We start from the raw sequence: 15,357 nt of genomic DNA, 5'->3' as shown, positions 1-15,357 counted from the left end.
CTGAACTGAAATTCCCCAAAGCAAATGAGATTTTAAACCTCTCCCAAGGCTACAAAATGGTTGGAAATAATCTAATCTGATTCACTGTTCTGAAGTTAGTTATTGCTTCAATTTGTGGTTCTGCTTCATTGAAGTGATTTAATTGAAAATCTTTTTCATAAGAATTCTATTTGTGATAATGTTTACAGCTCAACAATCTATTCAGAAATATTAGATATAGTCACTTCAGGAGCAAAATCAAGGATCCGGGCATCTACAGAGAATGTCCAAAAAGTCAAGATAGTGGCTATTATATAACGTGTGTGGGTTGTAGTTGTGAGGGAATTGACACGCAGGAGCCATGTATGCAAGACAGATCTTTATTAGTACCAGATGACAAGCGATTCAAAGATTTCCCTGCAACTGTCTGGGTATTTATACTAGCCAGAAGCAACTGTCAAGCCCAACTGTCACGAGGCCAGCCAATCAGATGCTGTGCCTTGACCAACCAATTAGAATGCAACACAGGTTGTTGCTGGGTTATAACAGTGGCTACATCTATACAATCAAAACTCCATCCATTTTAAGGGACAGACCTTGGATCTCATGATTCAGTTGCCACCTTGATATTTTTAATTCCAAATCTCCTATAGATGCATCTGCCCAGAGCTTCAATGGTCCAAACTGCTAGATCGACAGGAACTGGAGCAAGAAACAGGAACTCACCCCATCATATAGTGCTTGGATTTCGAACCTGGGCTGTCAGTTTTCCAGCTGATAAGCTAAGCATCTTTAACCACTGTTTTCCCTTGATTATATTTAATTCTTTATAATACAGTGACTGCAGCCAGGAAATTAAAATATGTTTTCTCCTTGGGAAGAAAGCTAAGGCAAAACTAAACAACATACTAAAAAGCAGAGACAACACCTTGCTGATAAAGGTCTGTATAGTCAAAGCTATGGTTTTTATAGTGGTAATGTATGAGTATGAGTGTTGAACCATAAGAAGCACTGAAGAATGGATGTTTTCAAATTGTGTTGGAGAAGACCATTTAGTGTCCCTTGGACTACAAGGAGGTCATATCAGTAATCCTAAAGGAAATTGTTACGTCGCCATGACCACGGCTGGGAACGTCAATCACGTAATTGGCAAGTGCTGATTGGTCCAGACGCAACTGCAGTCTGGAGGGAAGATTCCAGGCTTCCCATTGGTTAACTGTTTGACAGCTAGGCTATAATTAGCTAGGCTAATCGCTGTTAGTTCTTAAAATAAAGCAGTTGTTCCAGCAATCAGTCTCCGTGCCTTCCCTCAGAGCTCAGACTATAGCAGCAATAATCCTTGACTGTTCGTTGAAGACAAGATATTGAAGCTGAAGCTCAAATACTTTGGCTACCTAATGAGAAAAGAGGACTCAATGGAAAAGACCCTGCTGTAGGGAAAAGTAGAGGGAAAAGGAAAAGGCAGGAGAAGGAAGAGATAGTTAGATAGTGTCATCAATGCAATGAACATGAATTGGGGCAAACTTTGACAAATAGTGGAGGTCAAGAGGCCTGAGGTCAATCGGATATGGCTTAGTGACTGAACAACAAATGCTTTCTTCCCACTTTTCTAACTGAATCATAAACTTACTAAATCCTTATTTTAAGCATATGGCTTGCTGGCTTTTGGCTCATAGTTAACTTGTGAGCTATGATGGTGTGGTCAAACATATGCTTTCCCTGCCTTCTGTTCTTACAGGATTGCTTTTGATCATGCCTATTAGATATTTGCACATCTGACAGGTGCATTTGGTGCTTGAGGTCATTTGCTTGAGATGATGTATCTCTATGTGATAGAAAAGCATGTTCTTTGTAAATCTAGACTTAGATCAAAGAATGTATGTATATACCATATTTTCCCCCAAATAAGACAGGGTCTTATTTTCTTTTGCCCCACGAAATATGACGTTGGACTTATTTTAGGGGAAGGGCTTATTGTTTTGGGGTTGCCAGGCAGCTGCTCCCTTGCAAACTGGCTCCCGAAGAGCCGGCCAAAGCTTCAGGGGTGAAGCAGCCATGAGGTGACCATCCTCATGAGCAACCGCCCCGCAAGACTACTTGGGGGGGGGGGGGTGTTATCTGTATCCTCAGAGACACCTGATGAATGGACGTGGAACCTTCTGGTGAAAGGACTGCATTGTAGACAAGTTGCACTGTATTCCTCCCTCTCTGTTGAAGGAGAGCTGTTGTCAACCATCCCTTTCAGTCATCTGGAAAAGAAAGATTTCTGAACATTTGCTTTGCCAAGAGTTTACTTTATTGAAGCTTAAATGATTACAGAGGTAGCATAAGCTGAATTGGAAGTTTTCCTGTGCAAGCAACACAAAGGAAGTTCCCTCTCCCCCCCCATCCCACTATCTCCCAGTTATCTGCAAATGTCCAAACAGATGCTTATATAGCGTTCAAAAAATAAGTGCTTGGTTGCCAGCTCTGCATATCGTTAATGACCTTGGCTGGCTGGAGCTTCTCACATGGCTCATCTGGGCTTCCATCCTCCTCTTTCTTCACATTCAAATCTCTCCCCCCCCCCCGGCCACATGCTAATGTCTGGGTGCCAGCTGATGAAGGTTGGATAGATGAGATGCAGCCGTGACAACTGTTCAATATTAACATAGATGGCCTCTTTGACTCCTCTTTCAAACCAGTGGTCCCCACTCTCCAGAATGTGAACTTTGCTGTCTTCAAAAAAGTGACCCTTGTCTTTCAGATGCAGATGGACTGCTGAATCCTGCCCTCATGGGTTTGTTATCTGGTGTTGCGCCATATGTTTGTGAAGTGGTTGCTTTGTTTCCCCAACGTACAGATCTGCACATTTGCCACTGTACTGCTCTGCTTGTGTCTGAATGTTTATCCTTGGGGTGGACCAGCTGCTGTCTTAATGTAAACCTGGGCTTAAAATATGCACATAAGTGTATACATTCTTAAATAGAAGTGAATTCACCTTTATATTTCCTCGAAAATAATTTCAAATATTTCACACTGTAGGCAACCCTTCAAAAGCAGTTTAAAAATGAGGACAATTGCCTTCCTCTTCCACTGAACTCCTAAAGCTAAGAATTTAGTGTGGATTCCCAGGAGGGAGGGAGCAAAAGACAGGGAGGTTTGTGCAGTGGTGGGATTTTATTATACATTAATTAAGTTGCTCAATAAAAACAATAATAAAATATATTTGTAAAATACATAGTTTGGTTATATTCTAAAAAATGTAGGTTCCTATCTTTGTGCAAATATTTTTTAATTTCTTGATAACATATGTTTAGTAGTCTGATCTCAAAGTTTTCCATACAAAACTTTTCCCACTAACGTTATTGTTTAAATTGAATTATAGAATTGGAATAAATTCATGTCCCTTGTATGGTTTTATTTTTTTTTCCTGCTGATCCAAATATTGCTACAAAAAGTAGAAATGGTAAAAAGAAATATTTTTTATTAAATTTGAAAAAGCAATAAATATTTAATTCAAACTGGTGTAATAATATTGTACATCACAAACAGTTGAAACCTTTTCTTGTATTGGTCAGTACTACTGGTTCTTAATAGTTTGCATGTTTATGATACATATAACAAAACACTGCAATGCAATCCCATGTACTTTTTTACAATTGCTATTAAAGTCACAGATATATTAAAAGACAGATTTTAAACAAGTTGTTGTTCAGTTTCAATATTACATATGATCTTGCATATGCCCATTCAAAAAGACCTCATGCTCTCCTAGGAAACTAGGCAGAAGACTACAGCCTAGATTATGTTTACATTTTAAAGGGCAAATCATTATATTTTCTTCACAGCTTCTATTTTCAGAGACAACAGATTAAACTGATATATGGCGAGTGAAGGGAAATGCCCAATATTTTTGGCTCCTTATTGTTTTGTCCATAAATGTCCAGCAGCTGTTTATCCGGCAGAATTGAATATATAAATCAGGATTATAATTTTGTTTGCAATTATGTCACCAACTGAAGGGCAGACATGCATTCCTTTGGAGCTTAAACCTCAAAAGATAGAGAGAAAGAAGGGACAGTTGAAATTCATGAAGTAGAAGTATTCTTCCTGGTTTCAAAGAGATCAATAAATATATTTTAAACGACATGGATTTTAAGTCATTTATTTGCTATGGGTTTATAGAGAATAAAAACCTTTTTTCTAGACAAAAGGGGAGGCATGGTGGCTCAGTGGTTAAGATGCTGGGCTCGTCCACTGAAAATTGGTAGCCCAGGTTCGAGACCTGAGTGCCACACAATGGGGTGTTTCCTGTCCTTGCCCATGCCAACCTAGCAGTTCGAAAGCATGCGAACAAGCATAAATAGATAAATACGTACCACTTTGGTGGGAAGGTAACAGTGCTTTGCGATGTCATGCTGGCAGAACATGACCACAGAAATGTCTTCAGCTCAATGGCCTTGAAATGGAGATGAGCACCCCCCCCCCCTATAGTTTGCAATGACTAGTGGAGTAAAATCTGAAGAGAATTCTTTGTCTTTATTTAAGCAAGAGAACTACCAACTGTGACTATTTCAAAGAGTTTTGTGTTTTGGTGCCATTCTCTACACTATTCCTTGCACCATTGGTTAAAAATTAAAACTCTACAGTTAGAGACCAAGCTCTAGTTTAATAAATGATATTGAGTATGATTTCTAATCAGAGTGTCAACTGAATAGTCCAATATGATCCATATGTGTTCAATTGGCAATGAAGTATGAAAAGAAACCCATGCTGTCAAAATTTGAATAGGACTACTGGACTGCGTTTCTTTGCTGACACTTAATTATCACAGCAGCACAAATGTATTAGCTCTAGGTTCAGGAACATGTTAATAATATATTAAAATTAAATTGAGAGCAAACATCTGCTTCATACATGTAGAGAACATTCATAAAATGACATTACATCATGACATCCGTGTAGACTGGGCTTCTCATCTTCAAGCATATAGGCAATTTTATCTTTATTTATATACAATCTTCGTATATTGTCCTGGTCATTAGGCCTCTGTATGGTGCACATCATGAGAATTACAATATAATTCATTATAATGAATATGCTTCTTATCATAAGAGAATCAGTGCTTTATTGTGTCAGGTTTTTCTCTACTTGAGCTTGGTTGTTTTCTTGCAGATGTTTCATTAACCCAAACTAGGTAACATCATCAATGCTAATGCTTGACTCCTCATTTCAATTTTGAGTCACAAATATTCTTCTTCATTTTCTCTACCCCTTGAATAAATCTTGCATATATAACAAGGAAATGCATCAAATGTTCCATTTTAGATCTGCCATTCATCTTCTTATCCCATTTTCTTTTGACTGCTCTTCTAGTTCTCTTTATCAGACAGCAATTCTGATAATCCTTTAGTGTCTTTTATTACTGATAACCGTGCATGGAATTTCCTGCTCTCAACATTTATTTTACACCTTTTCTTATGAAGGTGTAAGGTTCTTATCTTACTTTTGCTCTTGCTTCATATCTCCATCAGATATGGAGCTCTTACTCCATATCTGCCCTATCCACTTGGATAACCCAGGAGATACTTGTTGTAGGTCCAGATGTGGATGACTTTAATATCATAGACCAATCTGCCTGTGTCCATCATGGGTCCATATTATGGAACAAATTGCAGTTTGTATTCTTAAGGAGTAAAACAGTATTAAGAAGTAAAGTTTGTAGGTTGCTCAAAGCATGGATGTCAGTTCTCCTAGTCACTTACTCTCACACATTTGCTCTCCCCCCCTCTAAACTAATTCTTGATTTCTAAAAATCATATGTTGCCCCTTTAGAATGTTCTTTTCAGCTTTACAAATGCTTTTAAATGGAGTTTAGTTCACAAATGTCATTATACAGTAATAAATGCACACAGACACTCATATGAGGCCTTGATTAGCAATGTCCTTTCTTCCCTTTCCCTTCCCATTTTGTGTTCCATTTTCAGCTGATTGTGAGCCTGCAGGCAGGGATATTACATAGTTTAACCTATCTATCACACTTGGTATATTTTAAGCTGTTCTAAAATGGTAAATAATGAAGACAATTGTGCCGAAGACTGATTTCAGTGCAGTACAAATTTCCACACAGCTGCAGGTTTCATTTATATCAACAAACTGCAGAGCTTTACACCCCATCCACTCAGGAAATCCAAATGTGCTTTTAAAGATCAAATGCTCTTCCCTTTCCTAACCAAGATATGGTCCCTATGTTCACTTAGCTGCCAACTAAGATGCTGTCTAACTAAGATAGAATATGTCTGTTTTCAGCATTCAAGGTCTATAGTGATCATTTGGGAGGGAGGGACAGTGGGACAGAGGAGCAGGGGGACAGAACTCACTTGATTGGGTTGGAATTCTAATTTCTTCACTGCTGCTTCCATCTCCTCCGTCACTTACAGTTTTTATTTCAATGAGGTAATCATCTTCCAAAGGTACTAGCAGTTCAGCGGAGGTAATGTTTGTCTTTAAGATATGAGTGGTGCTTTGTCGATTTTGCCTATACAAAATCTAAATATAAAAGGAGAGAAGGCGGAACTGGTTATATAGGTTCCTTTTGTTTATATACGTTTCTCATTTATTTTTAAAGATTCATCTTCAGCTCATGAAACAAAACATAAAATTCAAAAATCCCACTAGGATCATTCTGGAAAAAATAATACTCTGTTCCTGTTGCTTATAAGTGCTCTGTATGAATTCAGTGAGGCTATAAGGAGATGTTCAGAGTGCCTGCCCGTTATTCACACAATGGCACATTTATTTGCATTGGCATCCTAAGCCATGACAAATATATGAAGGTAACAATAGTATGGTATTTGGACCATTATAGCTACATGCACCTTTGGCACATTTTGAAAATATGTTCTGGACATCACTGAAAACCAACTGTGGTGACACGAATCATCAGGCACAACATGTTGGGAGTGTTTGCCTTTTTTGTCTTTGTAAGTGAAAACACTTTCTCTTCCTGGTGACTGTTAACACAACTGCTTGCTTTCACTCTTTAATTTTTTTCTATATTGGACTGATATTTTCTTACTCCTATGGATGCACACGAAGTGAAACATTGCCTCAATTGTCACATTCTTGGGGCATACTATATTTGTGTATAAGTGGAAACAAATACCAATAACGATCACCAAAATGAAGCTGGTGAAGGTAACATTATTTCCGACATGCTAATTCTCTATTAAGCAATGGCGATATTTTTATGTTTTATTCAAATTCATAAGAGCCGTATGTGATCTGAGAAGTGTCACAATTTAGTCACCTATTTAGCTCATTAACATCTTTTGCTAATGTGAGCAACAGCATATGAAAATCTTTTCCAATTGTGACATGCTTCGACAGTGTGAACGTCTAACTCCCAGATTTTTTTTAACAATAGTCATGCTAATCAGAGAATTCTAGGAGTTAGACTACACACCTTAAGGGTATTCAGATTTGAGAAAGCTACCCTGGATGCAATAAAGTGAGATAGCATATTTTCATATATTTGTGGGTGATTTTCTCTACAGGTATTAACAACCACAACAGAGAAGATACTTCACCCCTTTTTAAAATTAGATTGCTCTAATGAGCAATGGGATGTGGGTAAACAAGGACCACAACTTTGTGTGAACAGTTTATTCCTACAAAACAGTTGCATTAGTGTTTGACACCTGGAATTGTTGCATACATTTCTATTATAAAACACAGTCAACAAAATAAACTCAGGATGCCTGAAGACTGTTGTCTTCTGGCAATAGGGTACAACCAGTGAATATTTATTTTCTGTTCCCAGTTTGTGATCACTCATAACCTCTGGCATCCAAGCTTTCATGAGCTTGGTATAATTACTAGAATTCTCAGCCAGCATGGGTAGCTCCACCACAAGACAAAATTCTGAACAATGTTTGCATTTTGAAACAGCAGCTTTTTGTCTTGTTATTTCATAATCTCTGTTTTCTTTGTCCTCACTTTGATATAGATTTTTGCACGGACAAAATGAATTTGTTTGAAGTGTCTGGAATACAAACTAGCCCAAAGTTATTATGTAACTTTATAAATTTTGTACTACCTGCTCCAAATATCAACATGGTTTTATGTAGTCAACAACCTTTTAAGAACAATAGATCACAAGAAAGATAGAGACTTGGTTAATTCAAACTATCATTACTCATGTACGTAACATTTACTAGGATCTTCATGACAATCTTACTTTATAGCCTAGGACATCGGACTCATTTTCCATTGTTTTCACTTGGTCCCAGTTCAAGCATATTTTTGAATTGGTAAGGCGCCAGACTATGTTTGCTGGCTGCTGACTTGGAGCTATGAAAAAAACAACATAATATTCAGGAAATACTTATTTTTCATAATGCTACTGATAAACAGTTGGCAAAATCATCTGAGCTACAGTAAACCAAGTCATTCTTGGAACCCTTTCATTACAAATTATTTTTGCTATATAAGGTGTTTCTAGGGCTGTTCAGAACTGAGGACATATTATTGATATGGAAATTGCGTAAAGATATGTGAACTATTGTCATTATTGCCCACAATTTGGCAGTTACTTCTTTCACTATCCACCTGTTGAGTTTCATTAGAGATTCACATACCCTTCGACTGTCAATATCTATAAGAGCAGAAGGTATTACTGGAGCTCACCTGCTTTGATGGGGAAATTTTTTCATTCTAATTCTTGGCTTTTTCTCTTATAGTATGTATTCTTGCTTGGACATGATAGCAAGAAGTGATACCTTCTTATGATTGTCCCAGAAGAATGGGACGTAAAGGAATAATTTAAAAAACTGATCAAGGAGAGAGGCAACCTGGAATTAAGGAGAAACTCCCTAACAGTGAGGACAATTAATCAGTAGAACAGTTTGCCTTCATAAGTTGAAGGTTTTTAAGAAAAGACTGGACACCCATCTGTCTGAAATGGTACAGGGTCTTCTGCTTGGACAGGGGGTTGAACTAGAAGATCTCCAAGTCCCTTCCAGCTCTCTTCTGATTGAGTGAATCTGGACAATTCTCACTTGGCACACTGTGGATTTAGCTAGGTCTCTTTTAGTACTGAGATTTTTTTTTTAAAAAAAACATCTTTATAAAGAATTAACTAGGAGAAAAATATGGAACTATACTACTAAATGTAATCATGGCAGATCTAAGAAGTGCTTCCTACTAATCCATGCAGCTGTGAAACTAAGGAGGGAAACAATTTACAATGACTGCAAGCTCTGCCTGTTGTTTCTGTGGTCAATATTTGGAATATAAATGAAGAGGAACATGTTTGTTTATATTGGTATGGTATGTAGGAAATTTTGCCTTCTAGGAAAAAGCTTGGTACATCCATGTAGGTAGCAGCAGGAAGTCTCCTACAGATGGATGTAAGTTCACATGAAAGTAGCTCAGACCTTCATGGTTTAATATGCCTAAAATAACAAAGTCTTTTGAATCTCTGCATGAATGCTAGTTTCCTTATGCAATTGTGTCTGCCTTTTCTTCAGATCCAGACCAAGATTAATTTAGTCCAAACTTTTTTTTAATCATTTGTTCCAACAACTGAAATCAAAACAGCATGGCTTTGTGTAAATTTATAGATACTTATATTATTAATGTATTTGGAGCATCTCCTACATACATTCTTACATTCCTAAATTTAGGTTTTCTGAAAACCTTATAAAATTGGATAAGATAAAATTAGCCAAAATGGCCATTAAAATGATTCCTTTTTGTCCATGTGAAGACTGACCACAAGTTTACAGCTGGGAGAAAAAGAATGTTTATAACTAATTTTGAAAGTATATTGGCCCAAATTATATAATTCATAGTTTGTACATGTTTTCTCCCCAAGGATAAGGTTGACTGACAAAATAAATATTTCAGATTCATGAATCTCATAGTAGATAACTTGGCACAGGATGGCTGCTTGCACAATATTTAAATAAAGAAAATCTATAGTTTTATACACAGTTACACAAAGTTCAATGCAAAACATAACAGTTACTCCCATATACCCACTGAGAGTCCCACTGACTCTCTCTCTCTCTGTGTGTGTGTGTGTCTGTGTCTGTGTGTGTCTTGTGTAAAGGCAGACTTATCTATTATCTAGATGATAGAAAAATAAAATAGAACACAGACTGCGCCCAAGTTATTTTTGTTGATGCTATCCAGCTATAGCCTATGGGTAAACTTCCAGCTTGCCACTTAATATTAACTGCAATTGGATGAAAAAGAAGAGATCTTCATCCAGAGCTAGGAAACACAGTTACCCTGTTCAAGCATAATCTCAGTCAGTACAATGTTCCTGTGAAGCCCCTATCAATTATTCAAAACTTTCCTCCATGGATCTGGGTAATATTTGCTTCTTTCCTCACATAATTACCCTTATGACTTAGTACTCTCAAATGCCATGCAGTTGGAAGAAAGGTGGAACATTTTATATAGTATCTTACATGTAATACATATTCCTTGGTTGCATGGTTATATAACAGCACATTACTCTTCCTGATTAGCTATTAATTGCAGCTGACAAATTACATAAGTTTTCAAGGACCCCCCCCCCAAAAAAAATGTTCAGTAGCCTTTTGAACAGCACCTTTGGGGCATCCTTGACCTGGATGACTGAGAACTTCCATAGACATTTACATGAATCCACAAATGCTTATCATCATCATCATCATCATCATCATCATCATCATCATCATCATCATCATGATGATGACTTGATTGATTGATGAATCACACTTCTGTATTCTTCATTAAAATATCATAGATTTAGTCTTAATATAAAACTCATTTTTGACATTTTTCTCCCCACTTTTTATATATTCTTTCCATGGAATAGATGAAACAATATTTTTTCTTTTTCTTCACATTTTACTACAAGTGCATGGTCTACTTTTTTTCAGATCAATCAAATGTTAGTCCATTAATTGCAACAGGAATTGACCAACAGCTTGTCACCCAAGCCTGACATCATGGTCTGAAAGAGTAACTGGCCCAAAGTCACCCAGTTGGCTTTCACACCTATGGCAGGATTACAACTAACAGTCTTTTGGTTATCAGTCTTATGCCTTAAACACTAGAAGAAACTGACTCAAAGAACAATAGATAGATATATAATAGATAGATATATAGTAGTTGAGTATAGTTCGAATCTCAGTAAGGGTATGGCTGCCGATGAGAGCTATGGCTAGCTGATGAGAGCTAAATAGCTTGAAATAGATCTATACTAGTCTCCCTTTATTTATTTATCAGCACAAATAAAACACACACACACACACACACACACACATATATATACACACACACATACATACATACATACACACACACACACGAACGTGTATATATATATATGTGTGTGTGTGTGCGTGTTTGTGTGTGTCTGTGTGTTTGTGTGTGTCTGTGTTTGTGCTGATAAATAAATAAAGGGAGACATTATATATATATATATATATATATATATATATATATATATATATATATATATATATATATATGCATATGTATGTATGTATATGTGAGTATATATATGTGTGTGTGTGTGTGTGTGTGTGTGTGTGTGTGTATGTGTTTCACAACCCCTGGTATGCCCCAATTATGGGAGGAAGCTAATTGCTTCCATTCTGAGAGAGCTAAATAGCTTGAAATAGATCTATACTACTCTCCCTTTATTTATTTATCAGCACAAATAAAAAAAACACAAATATAACAAAGGCAACAGTAAAAATATTGGGTTTCTGTCGTGATGGACTCTTGTGATGAGCCGAAGGACAGATGATGGAAGCAGTTAGCTTCCTCCCATAATTGGGGCTTACCAGGGGTTGTAAAAATCTAATAGATACCTTTCACACTGGCTTCGCTGATAACGGATAAGAGCCTGTGGCCTAATGGCTAAGATCTCTGCCTAGTGTGCCTAGTATGCCATATAGCCCAGGTTCAAATCCCAGTAAGGGTATGGCTAGCTGATGAGAGCTAAATAGCTTGAAATAGATCTACTAGTCTCCCTTTATTTATTTATCAGCACAAATAAACACACACACACACACACACACACACACACACACACACACACACACACACACACACACACACACACACACACATATATATATATATATATATATATATATATATATATATATATATATATATATTATTAATGTATTTGGAGCATATATATTCGTAGGTCTTGCTAAAGGGGAAAAATCCCACTCTTTAAGTGTTGAGAGGAATATATATAGAGAAAAGTAACTATGACAATTCGAGTTTCAAGCCTAAAGTCACTTATGTGTATTTAGTACTGTAGGTCTTATTTGGGATTATTTATCTCTATCTCTATCTCTATCTCTATCTCTATCTCTATCTCTATCTCTATCTCTATCTCTATCTCTATCTCTATCTCTATCTCTATCTCTTTATCTATATCTATATCTATATCTATATCTATATCTATATCTATATCTATATCTATATCTATATCTATATCTATATCTATATCTATATCTATATCTATATCTATATCTATATCTATCTATATCTATATCTATATCTATATCTATATCTATATCTATATCTATATCATCTATCTATCTATCTATCTATGTATCTATCTATCTATCTATCTATCTATCTATCTATCTATCTATCTATCTATCTATATTCATCTGCAATATCGTTCATGTGCAAGAATTTGTTTGAAGAATAGCAATATACATAAATTCAAACTTGATATGCAAAAAGGATTATCTTAGTGAAGGATCCTATCTAGAATATTTCAGACATAAGGATGCTTCTGTTGTTTAAAAATATTGGGTAGTTACTGCTGAACAGCAAAATGGGGGGGGGGGGGGATTAACTTCAGGTCAAACAAGTTATAGAAGAAGGCTGAATATGTGACAGACAGCCAAGAACAAACATTGATGCAAGTGAAAAATTTGAACTTACTATATGTGCTGGAAACCAAATGTGAATATTGAAATAGTGTAATAAACACAAGAATGGAATTTTTGGCAAGGAAATTCATTACTGCAAAAGATCCAGAGGAAAGTGGATAAAGATAAAACCTAGCAGTGACCTGCAACTGGAACATTAAAAAAACAGCTACCTACTCAAACTAATGCACTTAAGGCTAGACTTTTTAAAAAAATGATCAAATGATTCAAGGTACAGATTTTTCAAAGAACCAGAAGAAGCAGTATATACTATACTGCTTAGGAATAGCACATGACATAGTCGCTAAAATGATTCAGTAGAACATCTTCAAAAAATATCATGAGCCAGCAAGTATAAATTGGTGTGAATATAGATATAATAATTGAAAATGACAAGGTTAAAACATTGTCGAATTTCTAAATACAAACTGATAAAGTCTTGGTTTATAACCCATCAAATGTAACTGTGGCTGATTGATGTTACAATACCAGGAGATAAAGAATTGGAGGGGAAAATAAAGTAACAAGATTTGAAAATCAAAATTGAAAGATTATGGCAGTTGTGATGATTACAGGTGCACTAGGTATCATATCCCCCCAAAATTGGACATTCATAAAATTCATAAAGGCAGACCGAGTATCATACAAAAAAAAATAGACATTCATAACATTTCCACCTATTGATTACAAAAATCCACACTGTTTGGATCCACATATATACTACCCCAATATATTGTGACATCCAGGCTCTTGGGAAGAACTCAGTGCATATTAAGGCCAACACCAACTAAAGAATTGGCAGCTGTAATTTCATATTTTTCAATAAATTAAAACAATAAATTTGCTTCCCAACACCTAGTGTTTTGGGGCACGCTACAAATTGTTTAAAACATTTGAGAATGAAGATACACACAAAAAAACCAACGAAGAACAAAAGAAGAAAAGATAGCAGAAAAGATAAATCCAGTTGGGAACAAAGAAGTAAAGAGAGCATCAATCATTATCACCAAAGGATTGGGTAAAAAGCCATGTCTTCAGGGCCATTCAAAACTAGTAGAGAGAGGGTATATTTCAATTGCAGGGAGAATCTCACTACAGAGGGTAGACAGTGTTGCAGAGAAGATGCATTTCTGGTGTCTCAAAAGATGACATTGCTTAATAGAAAGTATACCAATCCCACAAGAGCTAAGTGGCCAAGCAAATGCTATTGGAGACAGGTGGTCACTCAGTTAACTAGGACCTATGTATGGCTTTATCGGCAGCAAACAACATCTTGAATCTAGACCCTCGATGGCACAGTGGTTAAAGTGCAGTACTATAGGCTACTTCTTCTGCCTGCCTCCAATTTGGCAGTTCAGATTCCACCAGGCTCAAGGTTGACTCAGCCTTCCATCCTTCCAAGGTGGGTGAAATGAGGACCCAGATTGTTGGGGCCAATATGCTGACTCTGTGAACCGCTTAGAGAGGGCTGTAAAGAATTGTAAATCAATAGATAAGTCTAAGTGCTATTGCTATTGCTACAGCAACTTTAAGCATTACCGAACCATCACTGTGGCCATAAATAGCTATTGCTATTGTTATTGAACTACACCCAGAAGCAAACTGATAACCAATGTAGTTTGCTACATGAGCATGAGCATATCAAAACATCTCCATCACTGGCATAATGCTGCATCCTGGACCTGTTGAATCTTCTCGATGTCTTCAAGGGCAGCCCCATGTACAGCAAGTGGTAGGAGTCAAACCTTGAAATAATGACTGCCTGCCTGTCTAAATAGCCCTCTGATCCAGGAAAGGGTTCAAGTGGTACACCAGATAAACCTGTGTGTAGGTCTTCCTGGCCATAGCTGCTAGCTGCTTATCAAGCAGAAAAAAACCCTTCCTTTTTTGTACCAGCCTTGAATGATGAAGAGCCATCCTACCCAAGGTAAAACATTTTGAAGGCTTATGTTATGCCAGTGAAAACCAAGAATTCATTAACGCTTTAAAAGAGCCTGGCAAATAATGCCCCAAAGCCAGCTGAAATGAATGCATTTAAACACACCTAATTCCTTCATAGATGGTGAATTTCTTATACTTGCTTATAATGAAATAGCAACAGTCATTTTCTCCTGTTTATCAATAATAAAATAAGTGTATGCCCATAGGCCAAAGCTCTGCTTCTTTTTCTTTATCTTATTATTGTTGGATGCTGAAATTTCAAACATTGGAAACACACTTTTAAACTCAAGGTTGCTAGAAATGCCAGCTGTAAATGTGATCAAGCCTTCAATATGGCAAAATGACTATTTCCTTTTTTTTTTTGAAAAAGCATTTGTTTACAATTGTTATTTCTATTTCCAAATTATGCAGTGCACAAAACTAAGTGTGAATATAAACACTAGGATACTGATTTATTTTGTTTTATGTGAACCAGAAAATGTGCAACCAAGGC

At 36.6% G+C, this 15,357-nt stretch overlaps 1 protein-coding gene across 1 annotated transcript in view; it reads right to left on the bottom strand.

Annotated features, from left to right (window-relative positions):
- Nucleotides 1-3,598: 3,598 nt before the first annotated feature.
- The window catches only part of CNTN6 (contactin 6), a 195,104-nt gene continuing 183,345 nt past the window's right edge, over nucleotides 3,599-15,357 (bottom strand). The window contains exons 20-22 of the mRNA XM_087708896.1: nucleotides 8,201-8,313; nucleotides 6,342-6,510; nucleotides 3,599-4,013 (exon numbers count right to left, since the gene is read on the bottom strand). Coding sequence (XP_087565022.1) covers nucleotides 3,916-4,013; nucleotides 6,342-6,510; nucleotides 8,201-8,313 — 380 coding nt within the window. The 3' untranslated portion in view covers nucleotides 3,599-3,915. The remainder of the gene's footprint in view (nucleotides 4,014-6,341; nucleotides 6,511-8,200; nucleotides 8,314-15,357) is intronic.

Source organism: Thamnophis sirtalis, unplaced genomic scaffold (assembly GCF_051295495.1).
Source record: "Thamnophis sirtalis isolate CommonGarterSnake01/CBP01778 unplaced genomic scaffold, rThaSir2_p1.2 scaffold_3, whole genome shotgun sequence".
Classification (NCBI taxonomy): domain Eukaryota; kingdom Metazoa; phylum Chordata; class Lepidosauria; order Squamata; family Natricidae; genus Thamnophis; species Thamnophis sirtalis.
Note: the sequence above shows the minus strand (reverse complement) of the source record. Positions and strands in the feature narration are given on the sequence as shown.